A 24,546-nucleotide genomic window follows, 5' to 3' on the forward strand; every position below is an offset into this window, starting at 1 on the left:
CGTGTGCTAGAACAGCATAGCAACCTTTTCTTATTAGTTTTTGTGCCTTCAAATTACTAATAAGATGTAGCTTCGTGTTGCCCTTTTCTCCGTACACCATTAAGGGTTTTCCTTTTTCTCGTATAATGCGAATTGCATTTTTGTAACAAATGATCTCTGCTTTCACTTCTTTCAACCAGTCCATACCGATTATCACATCAAAACTCCCTAACTCTACTGGTATCAAGTCAATCTTAAATGTTTCGCTAACCAGTTTAATTTCTCGATTCCGACATATATTATCTGCTGAAATTAATTTACCATTTGCTAATTCGAGTAAAAATTTACTATCCAAAGGCGTCAATGGACAACTTAATTTAGCACAAAAATCTCTACTCATATAGCTTCTATCCGCACCCGAATCAAATAAAACGTAAGCAGATTTATTGTCAATAAGAAACGTACCCGTAACAAGCTCCGGGTCTTCCTGTGCCTCTGCCGCATTAATATTGAAAACTCTTCCGCAGCCTTGTCCATTCGTGTTCTCCTGGTTCGGGCAATTTCTAATAATGTGGCCTGGTTTTCCACATTTATAACAAACTACATTGGCATAATTTGCTCCGACACTACTTGCTCCGCCATTACTCGTTCCGACACCATTTGTTCCTTTCGTTCTGTTAACCCCTGGTCCGTAGACCTCACACTTCGCCGCGCTATGACCATTTCTTTTACACTTGTTGCAAAATTTGGTGCAGAACCCTGAGTGATACTTTTCACACCTTTGGCATAGCTGCTTCTGATTGTTGTTGTTGTTGTTGCGGTTATTATTATTGTTGGGATGATTGTTGTAGTTGCTGCTGTTGTTGTTGTTATTGTTGTTGTTGTTGTTGTTGTTGTTGTTGTTATTGTTGTTGTTGGGCCGTTTGTTGTAGTTGCGATTGATGTTGCGATTGTTGGGATAGTTGTTGCGATTATTGTTGTAATTGCTGTTGTTGTTGTATTGGTGATTCTTATCACCGTTTTCCTCCCACTTTCTTTTGACTTGCTTCACATTGGCCTCTTCAGCAGTCTGTTCTTTAATTCTTTCTTCAATCTGGTTCACTAGTTTGTGAGCCATTCTACATACCTGTTGTATGGAGGCGGGCTCGTGTGAACTTATATCTTCTTGGATTCTTTTCGGTAATCCTTTCACAAACGCGTCGATCTTCTCTTCCTCATCTTCGAACGCTCCCGGACACAATAGGCATAATTCTGTGAATCGTCTTTCGTACGTGGTAATATCAAATCCTTGGGTTCGTAACCCTCTAAGTTCTGTCTTGAGCTTATTGACCTCGGTTCTGGGACGGTACTTCTCGTTCATCAAGTGCTTGAATGCTGACCACGGTAGTGCGTAAGCATCATCTTGTCCCACTTGCTCTAGATAGGTATTCCACCATGTTAACGCAGAACCTATGAAGGTATGCGTAGCGTACTTCACTTTGTCCTCTTCAGTACACTTACTTATGGCAAACACCGATTCGACTTTCTCGGTCAACCGTTTCAATCCGATCGGTCCTTCGGTTCCATCAAATTCCAAAGGTTTGCAGGCAGTGAATTCTTTGTAGGTGCATCCTACACGATTTCCTGTACTGCTAGATCCAAGGTTATTGTTGGTATGTAGGGCAGCCTGTACTGCGGCTATGTTTGAAGCAAGAAAGGCACGAAATTCCTCTTCGCTCATATTCAAGGTGTGTCGAGTAGTCGGTGTCATTTCCTTTAAAATAGTCAAATGAAACGAGTTAATCATATAGAATATCAAGAGTAGTCAATACTATTTCGTAGAGTAATATGAACTTATTTATAAAAGCTCTTTCTTCATATTAGCATTTTATACTCTTTAATTCGGGTAGTAACTACCCGTTAAGTTCATACTTAGTAGCTAACATACCATTTCAACTACTACAATTCTATATGAAAAACTAATCACAAAAAAATAAAAAATCATATTCAAACCTTTATACAATAACTTGCAAACTTACAATACCGCTTTTTTTTACATATAGCATGAAATATAGCACATAAAACTTTGATACAAAGTAGTTGCGAAGATAATTCTAGTTAATAAATAAGGCGTTCAGCAAAGGCAATAAAGACACGTAATTCATACGTCCAGAAACAACTCATGCATTCTGGTTTTACTAATACCACTTCTCATCCTTGGTTTTGTGGAACATAACCGTTGTGACCGATAGTAAGACAATGTGTTGTAACGTCGTCAAAAGGATGAAGGTTACGTAATGACCAACAGTCTCGTAATAACCTAAAAACCTCATTTCTTACCCCAATTACCGACTCCGTCACTTGTGGGAACGTTTTGTTTAATAGTTGTAGCCCGATGTTCTTGTTCTCACTTTGGTGAGAAGCGAACATTACTAACCCGTAAGCATAACATGCTTCTTTATGTTGCATGTTAGCCGCTTTTTCTAAATCACGAAGTCCTATATTCGGATATATTGAGTCAAAATAATTTCTTAACCCATTGCGTAAAATAGCATTTGGGTTCCCCGCAATATATGCGTCAAAGTAAACACATCGTAACTTATGGATTTCCTAATGTGATATCCCCCATCTTTCGAACGAAAGCCTTTTATAAATCAAGGCATTCTTGGAACGTTCTTCGAATGTCTTACAAACTGATCTCGCCTTAAATAGTTGTGCCGAGGAATTCTGACCGACTCTAGACAAGATTTCATCAATCATGTCTCCGGGTAGGTCTCTTAAAATATTGGGTTGTCTATCCATTTTGTGTTTTTATACTGTAAAATAGACAAGAGTTAGATTCATTAAAAAAATACTTATTAATACAAGCAATTTTTACATATATCATAAAGCATAAGCACACTATATTACATATATTACACTACACGAATACAACTATCTTATTCCGACTAGCTCGTTTCTTCTTCTTCGGTTTTGGTTCATTTTGCCAAGTTTCTAGGGATATATGATGTTCCCCTAATACGAGCTGTCGTTTTCCACATTGGTTTAGAAAAACCTGGTGGTTTAGAGGTTCTCGGGTTATTGTCACAACTTAAGAAATATGGGTGTTGACGATACATATAAAGTTCATCGGGTTTAGAATCAAATTTCTCTATTTTTATGCCTCTTCCCTTATTGTTCTCTTTTGCCTTATTAAATTGTGTTGGGGTAATTTCTATAACATCATCGGAATCCTTGTCGGGATCCGATTCATCGGAGAATTGGTAATCCTCCCAATACTTTGCTTCCTTGGCGGAAACACCATTGATCATAATTAACTTTGGTCGGTTGGTTGAGGATTTTCTTCTACTTAACCGTTTTATTATTTCCCCCACTGGTTCTATTTCTTCTTCCGGTTCTGATTCTTCTTCCGGTTCCGACTCTTCTTCCGGTTCCTCTTCGGGAACTTGTGAATCAGTCCACGAATCATTCCAATTTACATTTGACTCTTCATTATTATTAGGTGAGTCAATGGGACTTGTTCTTGAGGTAGACATCTATCACATAATATCAAACGCGTTAAGAGATTAATATATCACATAATATTCACATGTTAAAAATATATAGTTTCCAACAAAATTTGTTAAGCAATCATTTTTCAAGTAAACACGGTCGAAGTCCAGACTCACTAATGCATCCTAACAAACTCGATAAGACACACTAATGCAAAATTCTGGTTCTCTAAGACCAACGCTCGGATACCAACTGAAATGTCCCGTTGATATTGATTATAAACGTTCCATATTAATTGATTTCGTTGCGAGGTTTTGACCTCTATATGAGACATTTTTCAAAGACTGCATTCATTTTTAAAACAACCATAACCTTTATTTTATCAATAAAGGTTTCAAAAGCATTACGTAGATTATCAAATAATGATAATCTAAAATATACTGTTTACACACGACCATTACATAATGGTTCACAATAGAAATATATTACATCGACATATGTTTCTTGAATGCAGTTTTTACATAATATCTTACAAACATGGACTCCAAATCTTGTCCTTATTTTAGTATGCAACAGCGGAAGCTCTTAATATTCACCTGAGAATAAACATGCTTTAAACGTCAACAAAAATTTTGGTGAGTTATAGGTTTAACCTATATATATCAAATCGTAACAATAGACCACAAGATTTGATATTTCAATATACATCCCATACATAGAGATAAAAATCATTCATATGGTGAACACCTGGTAACCGACATTAACAAGATGCATATATAAGAATATCCCCATCATTCCGGGACACCCTTCGGATATGATATAAATTTTGAAGTACTAAAGCATCCGGTACTTTGGATGGGGTTTGTTAGGCCCAATAGATCTATCTTTAGGATTCGCGTCAATTAGGGTGTCTGTTCCCTAATTCTTAGATTACTAGACTTAATAAAAAGGGGCATATTCGATATCGATAATTCAACCATAGAATGTAGTTTCACGTACTTGTGTTTATTTTGTAAATCATTTATAAAACCTGCATGTATTCTCATCCCAAAAATATTAGATTTTAAAAGTGGGACTATAACTCACTTTCACAGATTTTTACTTCGTCGGAAAGTAAGACTTGGCCACTGGTCGATTCACGAACCTATAACAAATATGTACATATATATCAAAGTATCTTCAAAATATATTTACAACACTTTTAATACATTTTGTTGTTTTAAGTTTATTAAGTCAGCTGTCCTCGTTAGTAACCTACAACTAGTTGTCCAACGTTAGATGTACAGAAAAAAATTGATATATATTATCTTGAATCAATCCACGACCCAGTGTATACACGTCTCAGGCTAGATCACAACTCAAAGTATATATATTTTTGGAATCAACCTCAACCCTGTATAGCTAACACCCACATTACTGCATATAGAGTGTCTATGGTTGTTCTAAATAATATATACACATGGGTCGATATGATATGTCAAAACATTTGCATACGTGTCTATGGTATCCCAAGATTACATAATATATTAGAATACATGTATAATACAATATAAGTTAGCTAGGATATGATTAATATACATTTGTTACCAATTTTCACGTTGCTACAACAAGAAAAATTATCCAATCTTGTTTTACCCATAACTTCTTCATTTTTAAATCCGTTTTGAGTGAATCAAATTGCTATGGTTTCATATTAAATTCTATTTTATGAATCTAAACAGAAAAAGTATAGGTTTATTGTCGGAAATATAAGTTACAAGTCGTTTTTGTAAAGGTAGTCATTTCAGTCGAAAGAACGACGTCTAGATGACCATTTTAGAAAACATACTTCCACTTTGAGTTTAACCATAATTTTTGGATATAGTTTCATGTTCATAATAAAAATCATTTTCCCAGAAGAACAACTTTTAAATCAAAGTTTATCATAGTTTTTAATTAACTAATCCAAAACAGCCCGTTGTGTTACTACGACGGCGTAAATCCGGTTTTACGGTATTTTTCGTGTTTCCAGGTTTTAAATCATTAAGTTAGCATATCATATAGATATAGAACATGTGTTTAGTTGATTTTAAAAGTCAAGTTAGAAGGATTAACTTTTGTTTGCGAACAAGTTTAGAATTAACTAAACTATGTTCTAGTGATTACAAGTTTAAACCTTCGAATAAGATAGCTTTATATGTATGAATCGAATGATGTTATGAACATCATTACTACCTCAAGTTTTCTGGATAAAGCTATTGGAAATGAAAAAAATGGATCTAGCTTCAAAGGATCCTTGGATGGCTTGAAAGTTCTTGAAGCAGAATCATGACACGAAAACAGTTCAAGTAAGATTTTTACTCGAAATAAGATTGTTATAGTTATAGAAATTGAATCAAAGTTTGAATATGAGTATTACCTTGTATTAGAAATATATCTTACTGTAAATAAGAAAGATTTCTTGAGGTTGGATGATCACTCTACAAGATTGGAAGTAAGCTAGCAAACTTGGAAGTATTCTTGATTTTATGAAACTAGAACTTGTAGAATTTATGAAGAACACTTAGAACTTGAAGATAGAACTTGAGAGAGATCAATTAGATGAAGAAAATTGAAGAATGAAAGTGTTTGTAGGTGTTTTTGGTCGTTGGAGTATGGATTAGATATAAAGGATATGTAATTTTGTTTTCATGTAAATAAGTCATGAATGATTACTCATATTTTTGTAATTTTATGAGATATTTCATGCTAGTTGCCAAATGATGGTTCCCACATGTGTTAGGTGACTCACATGGGCTGCTAAGAGCTGATCATTGGAGTGTATATACCAATAGTACATACATCTAAAAGCTGTGTATTGTACGAGTACAAATACGGGTGCATACGAGTAGAATTGTTGATGAAACTGAACGAGGATGTAATTGTAAGAATTTTTGTTAAGTAGAAGTATTTTGATAAGTGTCTTGAAGTATTTCAAAAGTGTATGTATACATATTAAAACACTACATGTATATACATTTTAACTGAGTCGTTAAGTCATCGTTAGTCGTTACATGTAAGTGTTGTTTTGAAACCTTTAGGTTAACGATCTTGTTAAATGTTGTTAACCCAATGTTTATAATATCAAATGAGATTTTAAATTATTATATTATCATGATATTATGATGTACGAATATCTCTTAATATGATATATATACATTAAATGTCGTTACAACGATAATCGTTACATATATGTCTCGTTTCAAAATCATTAAGTTAGTAGTCTTGTTTTTACATATGTAGTTCATTATTAATATACTTAATGATATGCTTACTTATCATAATATCATGTTAACTATATATATAACCATATATATGTCATCATATAGTTTTTACAAGTTTTAACATTCGTGAATCACCGGTCAACTTGGGTGGTCAATTGTCTATATGAAACCTATTTCAATTAATCAAGTCTTAACAAGTTTGATTGCTTAATATGTTGGAAACACTTAATCATGTAAATAACAATTTCATTTAATATATATATAAACATGGAAAAGTTCGGGTCACTACAGGGATGTCCACCGTCCCCGGCATTAAATTGTCGAAACGATAAAAAATTTGAACGACTCGCAGTGCTCTAAGGACTGTTATTAAGAATTAAAAGTATGCATAACATGTGGTACAATATGATAGTTGTGGGAAGGTTTTTTTTGTGTGTGGCTAAGAACGAATTATTATAAATAAATAAAAATAGATCCGATGATCTTGAGCGTTACATGAATTGTTACATTGACTGATACGAATCTGTTTGACATTGCCCTATTACAATAACGTTAATACAACGATACAACCAATAACAATAACCAGTACTGAAATTTCCGTGAAGTAACCGCCACCTAGACCACCGAATCTTGAAAAAAAATCCTCACCTGAACCGACATCGGCAACAGCTAACAACAATCCACGAGCCCACTGTCCAAATCGCATCAACCCCAAACGAATATCACTAAATCCAAATCACTCGTCGGACAACCCGAAAACACTCACCTTGAGACCGCATCAACCAGTAACCCAAACTATAGCCCTGATGGCCAGTAAACCCAAACAATCTGCTCAGGAAACCTAACCTGTCGAAACCCCACCATACGGATGATCGGGCACCAACCGAGAATACAGCTTCAGGAGACCAATCTTTTGGCGCTTAATAACCCTAAGATCACTAAGGCGGAAACAACGCCGGACAGTTCCGAACTGAACCCAACGACAATGAAAATGGAACGAGCGGGATCAGATCCAACAAAACCACCAAGGGACAAAACCAACAAACCAACACGAAGCCCAACAAACTGACCGAAAACTAGCCCAAGTCAGCCCTAGGCCCAAACCAACCAGGCCTGGCCAACCAATATCGAACCCAAGACCAAAAACCAACCCGGCCCAAAAAGAGGCCCACCAGTCTACGGACAAAACTTCCGGTCAGACAGCCGGAATTCGGCTAGATCATCCACCGAGCAGTCCCCATTAGGAAATATGAGGGTGAAGCAAAGCAGCCTTTATGTAAAAAAAATAAAGAAACAAAAAAGAAACAGTAGATCTGGCGATGTTTCCGACAAAAACGCAGGTCACAAACGCCGGAACTAATCTACGACGGCCAAGCACATAAATCGAAAGAAAATACTACCAAACTGAAAAGCATACCTCAACAACCACAGACCTCAAAAAGAGGTCACCGCCTGTGAAGGAGAAGAATACGAAACGGAGGAGACAATGTCGGCGATAAAGTGCGGACAAAAACCAAGAGCCAACAGTGGAAACCCGCCATGAACCGCCTTACATCACCGGCGAGCAGAATCCCGTGAAGAACTCACGGCATTCGTCGCCTGCTGCCCGAGAAGAACGGAGGACACACCGGAGAAACACCCACCGCCGGGAGGAGGATAAAAAACGTAGATCTGTAGAGAGGAGAAGAGAAAAGCACGTAAATGACCGAAACTAAAGCCTGACCTCCGGCCGGAGGCCATTAACGGCGAAGCAGAGAAATGAAAGCTGGGGTTGTATAGAGTGGGGAGAGAAAAGGAACTTTTAGAGAAAGAGAGAAATGTAGCAAGCTAATTAGTAAAGAACTTGATCAGTGATATAATTAATTTTGTAGTGCAAAAGGAAGAAGATGAGAACGTTACAGATCGGAAAGAAATTTAGATCGGAAAAGATAAAAGATGGGAAATTTGGGAATGGTTGCACGTTTTTCAAGAGAGAGAAAAAGAAGTTTCTTTTATTTTTTATTTTTTTGGCAAAATAACGATAACATTAAAAACATAGCTTTTTCATCAATAGATGAAAAAGACGAACAAGGATACAAACTAAACAAAAGCGCCACAAGGCTCGGAGGCAGCAAATGAACCCTAACATTAACACTAACCAAAGAGCAAAGTTAACTAAGCCCGAGCCTTGAGCAACCGAAACTCTAAACCAATCCCGAATCACAATCTAAAACAAGAACAAAAACAATAAACCAAATCTAACTAAAAATGCCAGACAACATAAAAGCATCAAGTCGAACACAAACTAACCGACAACCTTTTTACCTTTTCAAGTTTTTAGGATCGGCTTAATAACCACACCGTTCACATTCAATCGATTAAATAACTTGCCCGAACGATTTTCAATCTCATAAGATGAAACCTTAGTCGAAGAACTACCAATCCTAATACTCGGCACCGGAGAAGGGAGCAGTCCTTCCATCTGAAGACCCTCAAAGAAACCAACGTTCTGATCCACTTCCACACCACATACGTCATCTGGGGTCAACCAAATCTTCATCGCTCACTTCTAAACTCATTGTACTCGGATCACAATCCGCCAATCCTTGAAAGACACCGTTTACATTATCAATCGATTTGCCCGCTTCATCTTCATCCCTAAGCACGTACGGACCCTTATCCTTCTTTGTCTTGATCGCCTTGTTCTTACCATTCTTTGAACGGGGACCCAAAGGACGGTCATTAACGCTTTGCTCTTGAAAAGAGGACTTAACTGGACCTGTAGTAACCGAGGAAGAAGCAACAGAATGTTGCAAGCTAGAATCTATATCAACGCCAACAGGAACCTCCACGCAATTGTTAAATACATCTTGATCATCTTGAACTCGAATCGACGAGTTAGTAGACACATTAACGTCAAAACTGCCAAATTTTAAGCCCGAGCCATCATAATCTTGAACCTGTTGTTCACCCACAACATAATTCACCTCACTTTGAACACCAATATCTTGAGCATCTTCATAAACCAAAGCTGCCTTCTCAATCACTAGAGCATCTTGCACGTTGTCGACTTGTTTACCATAAAAAGGATGTTCCGTCATAACAATTCGGTTCGAAATGGCAAGGAGATCTTCGGGAAAAACATCATTAAACCAATTGACATCCACAAGTGATGGGTTCACCTCGTTTGCCCACAAATTAATGTTCGAAAAATGCTCATCTTCAAGATCGACTTCAACGGAGTCGTGTACATGCTTAGCACAACCTGTATTAATAAAAGTAAACGAAGTTCCAACACTACCAAGTCCCGACGTAGATTTTGCCAATGACACAACGTCACCAAAAAGAGAGGCAACCTTAGAAATATTACAATCGGAAACATGTGTAACCGGAATGCCAACAATTTCAATCCAAATAAACCTAAAAAATTTGCAGGCAAGATCTTTGAAGGGCGAGATCAAAATGAAGTCATTACATCCACACTTACAGCTGAATCAAATCCTATTCGATCTGCACATACCAAAATGCACCCGAATCTACCCATCCTAATGACCCGATTGGCAACAATTTTGTGTTTGACCAAAAAAGCTTGGAATTTCTAATCAGAGAAAGGAACCACATCAACAACCAAAACACTAAGATCCAAAGCACTTAAAACAGCCTCATTTGAAGGCAACTTACAGCGTAATCTAGATGTTGTAGGATTGCGATTGTTACCTGTGAACGACCTATTTCCCCTACGAATTGGCCAACCAACATATAAAGGGCGTCCAAACAATTTAGAACCATTCATCGAGCACACAGCAGCGGAAGCACACAAAGGACTAGAGAACGTCACGAAACAATATCTTCTAGCAGACCAAAATTTGATTTCAGAGACCGATCCAAACTTACCACACTTCGATTCAATCATATGTCTTGTAACTGTCCTCTCTAAGCGTCCGATAAAAATGGTATCACCCTCACTGTTCTGGCCGGAAGGAAACGGGTTTTCCGACAGCCGGAGCTCCGCCGGAGCAGAACTAGTCGTCGGACGAGAGCGAGAACTGTTAGCATCTTCTACAGAACGAAGAAGCTCTGAGAACAAGGGTTGATTTGTTGGAACTGAAAAGGTTTCAGAACTTCCGCCACCATTGTCAACAAATTGGGGAGGGTTAGTTTTATAGAGAGATGTTTTTTTTTTTGAAAGGCAAGAAAATTTTATAATTAAAAGAAGAACGCGAAACAAAACTAGCAAGATGCTAGAAAACACACAAGAGCATACGCAGCCGCACAATTATACTCGCGAACAAACTAGAGACTCGAGATAACGGGACCACACTAACACAACGACGCCAAAAACAAACATCACGACTATCTGATGGGTGGGTTTATTTGTTGAAGGAATCATTTTAAGGGAAGGGAAAGTGGGTGTAGAGAAAAAGAAGTTATTTGTAGGAAGTGAGTTGACTATATTAAATGAACAAATTAGGCATGTTCATAATAAGCCAAAGTGCGAGCACCTGTTCGTGTGATTAAAACATAATGTAAGGGGTGGTAGTAGAACTTACAAATTAACTTGAAACAATTCCATGTTTTTAATTTTGATTGTTTCTTTGTGAATTAGTGAATTACTGCCCGTTAAATATCCCATTTATTCGGTTTTTCTGTTTCTCTGCAACCCTTTACCCTCCAATCTCTCAACTATTTCATCGGTCATTTCTCCATGGTTAGTTATTTCTTCATCTATAATACATTTTAATTTATATAATAATATATTAATTAATTAATATTATATATTCTATATGATTTTGAATTTGAACTCATCTAGTGTTCTACATTTGTTTATAGGTTTGTGGGAATAATTAGTATATAGAGAGAATAAATGGCATATAAGGTTGACAGTGACTATGATTATTTATTTAAGATAGTCTTAATTGGTGATTCTGGTGTTGGAAAATCTAACATTCTTTCGAGGTTTACGCGTAATGAATTCTGTTTGGATTTTAAATCTACTATTGGTGTCGAATTGGCTACAAGGACTCTTCAGGTTTGGCTGGCTTAAATCTTTTATTTCTAATAAATATTGGTTCTCGTGTGGGTTATAAACATGTTAAACATTTTGTTCCTTAAAATCTTAATTTCAATGTGTGAAAATTGTATCTGAATCCATTGTCATACAAATTGTAGAAGATTTATATGGAATTTCAATTTTTCTTTGAAATCAAGAATTTTTAACAGAATATAGTTGTCGTGAATCGAAAATATATCGGGTATATGAAATTTCAAAACCTTTATATGTGTGTGCAACTTTTTGATTATTGTCATTTGTATGTAATTTGACTCGTTTGTCATCTACACATGTCATCCATACAAACAAATTGTCCTTTTAATCCATTTCAAGATAGTCTAATTGTTGGGGCTCTGATTTTCTTATAAGAAGTCACATGTTCAAAACTCATTAGCAGCATATCTTGAGGTGACCAGGTAAAAGGGTCAAAAATAGTCCCGAGATACCCCAATTTACCGGAAATAGCTTGAGCAGAGTAAATTAACCTTATTTCATTTTAAAAACTATTGTAGATGAAAGCAATTAAGTTTTAAAACAATAAATGCAGGTTGAAGGTAAAAGAATAAAAGCACATATATGGGACACAGCGGGTATAGAGCGGCACCGAGCCATCACAAGTGCTTATTACAGAGGAGCCATAGGCGTCCTCTTGATTTATGACATAACAAAGGCTCAATCATTTGAAAATGTGCACCGGTGGCTAAGGGAGCTCATGGACCATGCAGACTCCAACATTGTCATCATGTTGGCCGGAAACAAGGCTGATTTGAGCCATAACAGAGCTGTTAAAGAAAGTGATGGACAAAGGTTAGCTGAACAAGAAGGACTCGTGTTTCTAGAAACTTCTGCACTCGAAGCATTCAATGTTGAAAAGGCGTTTCAGATGATTTTAGTGAATATTTATAAGATTGTAAGCAAGAAAGCAAAAAAACGAAAGCATTGGTAGCTCTAATGTAGACGGCTCACACATTGTGCTCTAAGAATATCATGTGATAGATAACACTTCATACGTCTCAAATTACATGTCTATACTTTCATTTTAGTTGATCTTAAAACGTTTACTTCTAAAATTAAATTATCAACTCTAATTTTTTACTTTTATTATCTATATTATCTTTTCACAAATGTCTATTCTAAAATAAATAAAAATTCACATGGATTACTACATAAGAGCTTGTGGAGTGGATCAGCCGGTCGTCGAAAAAATTGACCGACGATTCAATAGCTCATTCCTTGGCATGAGTAGCGCCTTCCGTCACACTTCACGCCTCGAGTATTCATCGTTCATTCAACGAGTAAATCCGCTTTTTATATATTTATATTTTAATCAAACGTTTATATTAATTTAGAAAAAGTAAATAGTATCAAACCCAAAGGCTATAACAACCGACAAAAGCTTATAGCATAAACGCTTAAAAAAGAATCATGTATGCTTGCATCTTGGAGTATTATGATTACTAACAATTATCATATCACTTAAAATGAAGAGTATAATGTGTTAGTGACCAACCTACAAGGGTAATGCTTGCCACGAGAGATGTGACACCATATAAGAAAGGCGATGGATTTACATGATAGAGAAACACATTAAAAGACATGACCTCATTAATCATCTTTGTAATAATCGTGATTTGTTAAATAGTATTTAAAGTATTTAATGAAATTGTAATTTTTATTTTTAGAAATAGTAATGTTTTTATTATAATCAATGAAGTATTTTTATTTATAATTGTTAATTTTTTTTTTAGTTTTTTCATTTTTATTTTGAAAAAAAAAAGATAAAAAAAAAAAATTTGAGAGTAACTGATTTACTAAGTCATCACTTCCAATTTTTTCCAACTGAAATCAATTAGTTGAGACTTATTGACCGAATGAATCATCACTCCATGTACTCTTAGCATTTGCATTTTCCTATATGTCATGATCAAAACATGTCTATATTTTGGTAATGCGGTAACATTCAGGTGTGGATTTAGCTTTGTTGACTAGTCAAGATTTATATGCTTCTGGTGTGTTTATTATGTGTGTGCTTGTTGCATTCTTGATATTTTCAGACGCTTAATTGTAAGGTTTAGTCGAAGAAAAAGAAGTTTGCAGCAAAAAAATCAAATTGATGGAATAGTATGGAGGGTAAAATGTCTGTGAATGTTACATGTCAAAAGTCAACGAAATATTTTTAACAACTATATAAGGATCCAGCGTTACAAGTGAAAATCATAGACCATTTTCGTAAAAAAAAGTTGATGAACGTACAAACTACACGGATCATTCTCAAAAATTTTTAATATAAATGGTAAAAGTGACATTTGATATAAAAAACAAGAAATTTGTGTACTTTACTTAAAATTGTGGGTTAGAGATTAATATTAATAGAATAATTATAATTATAATTATAATTATAATAGAATGGAAACATGCACTAACGAGAGTATTGAAGTCGCGCGTTGTTGCGGGATAAATTTTAATACTGTTTTAATATTTTATAATTTTATAATTATAATAAAAAGAATTTAGTACTCCGTGACTAAAAATTATACTTGACAAAAGTATTGATGGACATTATCGGGTTCAATTCTTGGCTATGCCAAATTATTCAAAAATGAAGTGTGACTAGAGGGTGCGCATAATACGCAATTCACCCGGTACCAGGTCTCGCGTTCGATGGTAGGGGTGTTCATCAGTTCGGTTTTTGGTTTTTCGGTTCGGTTTTTTCGGTTTTGAAACTTATAAAATCAAAACCGAAAATCAAGCCATAACCAAATTTAAATATCAAAACCATAACCAAAACCGAATCGAATCGAATTTGATTTCGGTTTGGTTTCGGTTAAAAACGAAAATCACTAAAAATAAAAATCCTAACCAGCATAAAGTTACATATAAATTAGGAATAACAGTTGTGGAATAAATTTAAGTATACAGGGTATATAACATGTTTATTGTTTAATAAAAATGTAATCATACATCAAATATAATATAAATATTATAATATTATAATTATAAATATATTTTAATATTTATTAATTTGAATTCGGTTATCGGTTAACCGAATTTAAAATTATCAAAACCGAAAACCAAACCAATATAAGCTAAAAAAAATTCACAATCTTTATGGTTTACGGAGTATGTTATTATCAATTATTTATACAATTTTCATCGATCTTTTTATAATTAATCCAAATAAGCCAAAGTGCGAGGACTATTTGCATAATTAATACATAAGAGGTGGTAGTAAAACTTACAATTAATTAACTTGAAACAATTCCCTGTTTTTCTGATTGTTTCTTTGTGAATTACTACCCGTTAAATATCCCATTTGTTCGGTATTTCTGTTTCTCCGCAACCCTTACCTTCTAATCTCTCAACTTTTTCATCAACCATTTCTCCATGGCTAGTTTCTTCATCTATAATACATTTTTTTTTATTTGAACTCATTTAGTGTTCTACATTTGTTTATAGGTTTGTGGAAATTAGTATACATAGAAAGAATAGATGGCATATAGGGTTGACCATGGGTATGATTATTTATTTAAGATAGTTTTAATTGGTGATTCTGGTGTTGGAAAATCTAACATTCTTTCGAGGTTTACGCGTAATGAATTCTGTTTGGAGTCTAAATCCACTATTGGTGTCGAATTCGCTACAAGAACTCTTCAGGTTGGTTGGCTGAAATCTTTTATTTCTAATATATATAGATATTGGTTTCCATGTGGATTATAAACATGTTAAACATTTTGTTCCTTACAATCTTAATTTCAATATGTAAAAATTGTATATGAATCCATTGCCACACAAACTATAGAAGATTTATTTGGATTTGAATCTTTCTTTGAAATTAAGGATTTCTAATAGAATAGGTCTCGCGTATATGAAATTTCAAAACCTCTATATGTAATTCAACTTTTAATTAATGTAATTTGTATGTAATTTGACTCGTGTATCATCTATACATGTATGGATCCATACAAACAAATTGCCTTTTTAAAAAAATTTCAAGATAGTCTAGTAGTTAGGGCTCTAATTTTCTCATAATTAAGATGTCACGAGTTCAAAACTCACTAGCAGCATATCTTTGGGCAGCCCGAAAAAAGGGTGGGAAATAATCTCGGGATAAGCCGGTTCACCAGATAGCCTAAATAGAGTAAACCTTAAACAATGTACCCATTTAAAAAATATTATAGGTAAAAGCAATTATGTTTAAGCGCGATAAATGCAGGTTGAAGGTAAAACCATAAAAGCACAAATATGGGACACAGCTGGTCAAGAAAGGTACCGAGCCATCACAAGTGCTTATTACAGAGGAGCTGTTGGCGCCCTCTTGATTTATGACATAACAAAGGCCCAATCATTTGAAAATGTGCAAAGGTGGCTAAGGGAACTCAGGGACCATGCAGACTCCAACATTGTCATCATGTTGGCTGGAAACAAGGCTGATTTGAGCCATAATCGAGCTGTTAAAGAAAGTGATGGACAAAGGTTAGCTGAACAAGAAGGACTCGTGTTTCTAGAAACTTCTGCACTCGAAGCATTCAACGTTGAAAAAGCTTTTCAGATGATTTTGGTGGATATTTATAAGATTGTAAGCAAGAAAGCATTGGCTGCTCAAGAAGCAACATCATCTTCTACTTCTATTCCTAGTCATACTACTACTATAAAAGTTAGTGATTATGATAATAAGTCTTCAAGGAGATGTTGTTCTAACTAGGTAATAAAAAAATATCAAAATTCACCTGTTCTGTATATGGTTGTTCAAGATGTGCTAGAAGACGGAACCAAATTGATGTTAAAATTGGCAACATCATCATGACAAAGTCAGTAGACCAACCCATGATCACCATCTTTATCTTTTATATTTCCTTAAATGAATAAGTGGGTTGGTGATTGTTTATTTATTTCTCATATTGTGGCTTTATTTCTGTCACAGTAGTAGTGGAGCATATTGTGGCTTTATTGTAAGTGTGCTTTATGTTATTTTATTTTCCATGTAACTCTATTTATAGAGTCATTTTCCAGCATGTTAATATATCCCAGAAAAGCACATTGTTTGAGTGCATATGCTTGTGTTACTTTCATTTACTTTAAGCATCTAACTTCATTTGTATCTGTTTGTGTTTAGTCCTAATTCTACATCTGGTATCAAGAGTTGGCCATTTCTATAATGGGCGATCTACAAGTTGTTGGAGGAATTAAGAAGCTAAACAATCAGAACTACAATTCTTGGTCCACATGTATAATGTCTTACATGCAAGGACAAGATTTGTGGGAGGCTGTGAATGGTAATGACATTCAACAACCGGCAACAGAAGACAACAATGAAGTTTTAAGAAAATGGAAAGTAAAAGCTGGAAAGGCCATGTTTGTGTTAAAAACAACGGTCGACGAAGATGTGCTAGAGCACATTCGGGAAGCAGCAACACCAAAGGAAGCATGGGATACGTTCACCAAGCTATTTTCCAAGAAAAACAACACAAGGCTCCAACTTTTGGAGAGTGAATTATTATCTGTGGCACAAAGGGACATGTCGATTTCACAATATTTCTACAAGGTGAAATCTATATGTCGCGAAATCTCAGAGTTGGATCCAGAGGCTCGAATAGGTGAAGCTAGGATGAAACGAATAATCATCCATGGCTTGAAGGCAGAATTTCGAAGCTTTGTTGCAGCTGTACAAGGATGGCAAACACAACCATCAATTGTGGAGTTCAAAAATCTACTTGGTGGACAAGAAGCATTAACAAAACAAATGGGAGGAGTTTCATCAAAGAATGAAGAAGAAGCCCTCTATGTTAACAAGAGCAAGTGGAAATCGAAGCAACCATATAACATTGGATCAAAGAAGACCGATGACAAAGGAAAACAACCTGATGATGGAAAATGTCACGACCCGGAAAATTTTGACTAATTTTTAAACCAAACTCTCGATACGATAGTGTAATTTCAACACGATAAGCAAAGTCTGTTAGGTTGAGTCTCAAATTGTGAACTGTTTCATATATTCAATTGACCTTCGACTGTTTTCGACGATTCACGAACAACTATTTGTTAATAGATATGTGTGTATTTATATAAATAATAATTTGAAAGTATAATTTGAAATATTGAATGTTGTTGTTATAAAATATATCTATATATATACATAAATGTATATTAAAAATAAATATTAAAAGATTGTAATACTCGTTTGATGTTTCGATTGATATTAAGCAAGTTAAATTCGAAATTATATGATTCTAAAATAAACGGTGATCCGAAACTAAGTTCTATGAATTATAGACTTATTAAAATGTATTTAGGATTTAGTTATTAAATTTTAACATTTTTTTTTATATTTTACCAGAATTGAGAGGGACAGTTGATGTAATTTTATAAATTAATGATCGAATTTATACCATAATGAACGAAATAAATAAATGAATTTAATTTTAAAATATGGGATTTTCTAAATTAATTTCATCCGTAACTGTTTAGCAAAAGAGCCCGATATAATGCTTCGCGGATTGATAGTAGGACAAGAGGTAGGTGGCTAAAAATTAATAGTACTGTGCTTGTGGTTGTTTGATTCGACTTTCTGTCTCCTTTCAAATCACTCACTCATTTACACAAATAATGAATCCCGTGATTAAATTTATTATCAAGCTTACTGTGGGTTGGAGATTACTATTTAAGTTATGTTATATATATATGTGTGTATACATATACCACTTGTTTGAGCAAACAAATCAACTTCCTTTCTTTCTGACCAAATCAACCATCGAGCTATCACCACCACAATGCACTTACTCCATATATATGTAAACACACATACAAGACAAACTCATGATCACCACCATCTATCATAACCGCTAATCTCCACCAAGATCAACCACCCATCACTACAACCACCGGAGAGCCATCATCCGCCACCACCTTCTTGAACCTCACCATCGTGACACGAAGCTATCGATCACCCTCTTCAATCTCCTGACGCCATCATAAATCACCAATGTTTTCCTTCTTTTGTTTGTTGAACTCAATCACTAACATCACCACCTCCACCGTAGTCATAACCACCTTGAGCAACCAAACTCACCACCACTACATCACCAAACCATCTTAAGCACATCATCATCGTCAACCTACTACAGTCACCACCGTGGAACCACCTCTTGCCACAACCATAAACCATCGCAACACCACCCACATCTCTTTCTCTCTCCCTCTCTTCTTAGTAAACCCACCACATAAATACTTACGACCATTAACCAAAAACCCAACACCATCGAATAGCTACTACTGCAATCATTCAACAACCACGATCCACCACTGCTACGTCTATTTCTTTTTCTGTTTAACCGACCCAAAACACCACCTCCACCATTAAACAACCACCACCTCCTGTGATTTTTCGTTCTTGTTACCATCAGCCTTCTGTTTCTACTTCCTATTATAAATAACGAATGATGAATTAATGGTGGCCAATAAAGTTGGGTCCGATTTAATAATAAGAAGGATAAGACAACCAAATGAAAGTGAAAGAGAGAATGCAGTTGTTGGCCGACAAATATTTAACTAAAATAGAACCCACTTGCAAATTGCAATATTATATTTCTATTCGTTTATTATACGCCATTTAAAAACCAACGAATTTGTTGATGGGCCGTGTTGTTTTGGGCTGTGATCTACCTTCCAGATTTGTTTATTTTGGGCTGTGATCTACCTTCCAGTTTTGTTTCTTTTGGGCTGAACAGATGAGCACAACAAAATAAATTGAGATGTTAGTATGTTAGGGAATGATGATGGTGATGTAAGTTTAAGATAAATCACGATGATGATTATGAATAAGAAGATGCTGATGAAACGTAATCATGAAAATAAGGTAATCAATATAAATGGAAATCGTTAATGATGATCATGATGATCATGGTAATTAATGATGGTTTATGTATGATCATGATATACGATGATGAATGAGTAATGACGGTTAGATAATGATATGATAGTTAAAAATGATTCGGTGGAGATGAAGATCGTGGTACTAAATGGACGAACGGTTAAGAGTGTCTTGTTTAAGCTAGGGGTCTCGAGTTCGAGCCCGGGCTATATGGTGTTTAATTTTTTTTTTTAAAAGCTTGCTTTGAAGGTAGCCTAAATGATTAGGGATGTTTTCGGGTTAGCGGGACGTCGCGGGTTCAAACCCGGACTTGGGCATTTCTAGGACTACTTCGTAGAGGTAGTTATTTATTTAATTACTTATCATTATTATTATTCTTATATCACTATTATTATAGATATTAAAATAAATGTTAGTAATATTATTATTAGTAAAATCATTATTTTTATACTTATTATTATTAGTAGTATTATTATCATTATCATTAATACTATTATTATTTTTACATTAACAATATTATTGTAACAAATAAATATTTTCTATATAAGTGTATATATTCTACCTACCTTAATATTACATATAATTATATATATGAAGATTATTTATATAAATATAACAAATTATTAATTTTAAATATAATATTAAACTGTACAAATATTAACTATTTTAAACATGTACAAATTAAATATATAAGATATATGATTTAAGATATATATATATATATATATATATATATATATATATATATATATATATATATATATATATATATATATATATATATATATATATTAACACACCTAATTGTAATCAAATAAATTCATATATATATTACATATAATTATATATATGAAGATTATTTATATAAATATAACAAATTATTAATTTTAAATATAATATTAAACTGTACAAATATTAACTATTTTAAACATGTACAAATTAAATATATAAGATATATGATTTAAGATATATATATATATATATATATATATATATATATATATATATATATATATATATATATATATATATATATATATATATATATATAATGATATAGGTTCGTGAATCCGAGGTCAACCTTACACTTGTTCAATGATGTTATATGTATTTTTACTACAAAATACAATAGGTGAGTTTCATTTGCTCCCTTTTTAATTGCTTTTGCAATATATATTTTTGGGCTGAGAATACATGCGCTACTTTTATAAATGCTTTACGGAATAGACACAAGTACTTAAAATATATTCTACGTTGAGTTGTACCACTGGCATATTTCCCTGTAGCTTGGTAACTACTATTTACATGGGTATTGTAAACGCGAATCCTGTTGATAGATCTATCGGGCCTGACAACCCCAACCGGGCTGGACGACCAGTTTTCAACGGTTGCACAGTACTTCGTTTCGTGACTACACTTGGTACGGTGTAGTAAGATTTCATAATAAAGGGAATATGCGATGTTGATTAAATGTTAAGTATGGTTATCAAGTGGTCAACCACTTAGAATATTATTATTAAAACGTTTGTGTATATGAAATCTTGTGGTCTATTGACATATTGAAATGATTGTTACGATAAACCTATGAACTCACCAACCTTTTGGTTGACACTTTAAAGCATGTTTATTCTCAGGTATATAAGATGTCTTCTGCTGTGCATTTTCTCATATTACTTGGAGTCATTCCTGCATATTTAAGATCAGTACCTCACAATGGAACCAGATGTTGATGACTTCGTCCAAGTGGATAAGGACGGGACTTTACAGTTGGTATCAGAGCGTTGGTCCTAGCGAACCAGGTCTTGCATTAGTGTGTCTAACTGATAGTTGTTAAGATGCATTAGCGAGTCTGGACTTCGACCTTAGCCGCATATTATAAGTTTTGCTTATCATATCTTCTCGAAAATTACTTGCTTATCATCCTTAAGTTTAGACATGTCTTACTGCCACTATTGCATCGATAGTGTATAGACAAAATTCATATCTTAGCGTATCTGTTACTATAGACTTTATCTGACACGTTTCCTTAAATCCATTCGTAATCTACGGGATCTTCTGTATTATGTATAGGTATTCTATGTAATTAGAATATCATCCGATATCCGAAAATCATTTCATATCGAAAGCCCTTTATCTAACTGTATCAAATGAAACTCACCACTAGTTTAAATCCCTCGGATTCCGATATGAAGTCTCACTTAAGCTCCGAAAGCAGCGTCACCAGAATGAATCAATCAATCAGCTATCCTCAATTCATCTGATGGGTTCGTAACCTACTTCATTATCGGAGACAAGAAGAAGGCGATCCCTTTCATCCACCACATTGCCCTCTTGGCGAAGAACCTGAAGTGCTCACCGGCGAACCTGTTCGTAATACCATTTTCTCTCTCATTTCCAGAGTATCTCGTCATGATTATATACTATCTCGAATTCTAAACCTTATTCATTCACTCGTTCTGACCGACAATCATCCCAGAGTAATAAAAGAAGTCAACGAATTTCGCGCTCGAGTAATCAATTTGGAGAATATGGTGCAAAACCTACCAGCTTCAGCAACATCACCGGCACCAACAGCACCACCAACATCGACAACAGTACCACCAACAACCTAAGTTTCAACATCACATGCCTCAACATCTCATTTTGTACCTCGAGCATAATCATCGTTCTACGTATCGTTCTACATCATTTATCTTCGTTCCACGTAGCAATTAGAGATTATATATTCTCGTTCTAACAGTAAGTCAAATGAGATTAATATCATATTAACTTATTAAATCCATGATTACATCTGAAGAAAATATATATGTATATATGTTTTCATAAAGATTGTAATTAAAAATTCTTTTGTATAAACTGTTAATCGTGAAAATATTTTAACGGGTAGGTAATACCCGAGGAATATTTAAGATTTCGCATTAATAAGTTACACTGTACATTCTTCGAATCTGATTCAATGGTCATTTACTATCCTTTTACATTCACCGATATACAAATCTGCTCACCACAAAATGACCATTTTCATCCAATTTCATATTTGGATTTTGATTTATCAGAATCCAACAAGTGGCATAATGAAGAAAACATTTGACAAAATAAAATTTGTTAGAAACAAACAAATTAACTATGAGAAATTTTGTTAAGAATTCACGCTAACTGTTCCTAGCTAATTGTTCCTAGCTAACTGATTACATTTTATTTATCGCAATTTAATTATTGCAATTTACATGTTCGCAATTTTATTTATCGTCATTTAATTTCTGTTATTTATTTTACGCACTTTATTTATCGTTATTTAATTTCTGTTATTTATTTTACGCACTTTAAATATCGGGACACGTATACAAGGTTTTGACATATCATATCGACGTATTTATATATATTATTTGGAATAACCATAGACACTCTATATGCAGTAATGATCGAGTTCTCTATACAGGGTTGAGGTTGATTCTACAATAATATATATAATTTGAGTTGTGATCGAGTCTGAGACATGTACACGGGTCACGATACATATTAATTAATTTAAATATTATAAATTAAATTATATATGAATTATTGGACTGTTAACTGTGGACTATCGATTGTGGACTATCAAGATTGGACAGTTAAAAATGAATTAAAATATTGATTATAACATATGAAACTAAACAATTCTTCAAGTTTGCCACTTGATTTCATCTTAAACCTCATTTGAATCTTAACGATTCCAATCCATGTTCAAATCTTTCATGATTCTTGAAAACACCTCGATCGAGAGGATGAACCAGCCGCACTTCATCTACGGAAGAAAAGATTGATGCATATAGTTATGCACCTGAAAAACCCTCGGAAACTGAGTAAACGTTTAACACATAGCTGTGCTAATTCCTTTAGTGTTATTATTACCCAAAATAATTTGGTAATCCCTTTCAAAGTAGCAAATTTTGTCACAGCTCCAGCAAGTCAACTCCGACTCTTCATCCGAAACAACCTTAATATAACCCTGATATATATGTGTACTCTTTAGTGTTACTGGGGAACCTTTTATATTCCACCATATTATCATCAGCGTTTAATCATCTAAAAACACAATTTTCCTGAAATCACCTCGGTTTGATAACCGATGACCCAGATTCGTTAACTTTGAAAATGCTGATGAAGCAGCATGTTGTAGATGGTCTTAATGGCCAAAAGTTGATGATAAAGAAGGAAGTGTTAGGAACGCTCGATAAAAAAAAATTTGGTACTGGAAATCGGATTGAGCACACCATGAAATAGATTAAGGACAAATACAAGGACCAAACCCTATATTCAAAGAATCCAGGTAATTCTGGATCCGATGAAATCTCTAGAGAATATCTTGCTCCGAGGTCATGTTAAAATCTTGCGAAAAATTTTTCTTCATCATCCTTCGAACTTAAAAATTCCAAAATATCATCATAAATATCCTCAATATTTCTGACGATATTTTCATAACTATTCTCGTCCGAAATTATTTATCTTTTCGTGTTATCTATGTTGCATCATAAAAGAAACTATTTTAGTTTCTACCTTTCTATAAAATTTGAGTTTAAATTATGGATGATTTTTGGAGAAGTGTTGGGAATTGAAGCATGAGTTAGTATAATATAATGACGCTGGGCCAACGTGGTTATATTACAGTAAGTCATGCTAAATTTCTAATGTAACGTGATGATGATTCACAGACCTTATCCTCATCATGTGTCATGTTAAACGACTCTTTCATTCTACTTAAGCTCTAAGCATATCACGGAAATACTTCCTTTGATATTTATGTTCTAACAGTTACTAATAAATCGTGTTATTACATTTTCTTTCTGATTAGAAGATTTCCTTAAATTCCTTGAATGTCAGAATTCAACAGTGACTATGTCAAAAGTTAAGACGAACCTCTATTTACTTCATTTCACTCTTTTGTGATAGCTTCACTAGTACACTTCGAGTAATCGAAT

At 34.3% G+C, this 24,546-nt stretch overlaps 2 protein-coding genes across 2 annotated transcripts; both read left to right on the plus strand.

The window, feature by feature from the left end:
- Nucleotides 1–4,095: 4,095 nt before the first annotated feature.
- LOC139890029 (ras-related protein Rab2BV-like) lies at nucleotides 4,096–12,667 on the plus strand. Its single transcript, XM_071872935.1, has 3 exons — nucleotides 4,096–4,119; nucleotides 11,527–11,700; nucleotides 12,269–12,667. Exons 2-3 carry the CDS (start codon nucleotides 11,536–11,538, stop codon nucleotides 12,665–12,667), a joined length of 564 nt encoding a protein of 187 aa, XP_071729036.1. The 5' UTR covers nucleotides 4,096–4,119; nucleotides 11,527–11,535.
- Nucleotides 12,668–15,210: 2,543 nt separating this feature from the next.
- Nucleotides 15,211–16,423, plus strand: LOC139893522 (ras-related protein Rab2BV-like). Its single transcript, XM_071876686.1, has 2 exons — nucleotides 15,211–15,375; nucleotides 15,935–16,423. The coding sequence occupies exons 1-2, from the start codon at nucleotides 15,211–15,213 to the stop codon at nucleotides 16,421–16,423; spliced, it is 654 nt and encodes a 217-aa protein (XP_071732787.1).
- The last annotated feature ends 8,123 nt before the right edge of the window (nucleotides 16,424–24,546 follow it).

This window comes from Rutidosis leptorrhynchoides, chromosome 2, assembly GCF_046630445.1.
Source record: "Rutidosis leptorrhynchoides isolate AG116_Rl617_1_P2 chromosome 2, CSIRO_AGI_Rlap_v1, whole genome shotgun sequence".
NCBI classification, from domain to species: Eukaryota; Viridiplantae; Streptophyta; class Magnoliopsida; order Asterales; family Asteraceae; genus Rutidosis; species Rutidosis leptorrhynchoides.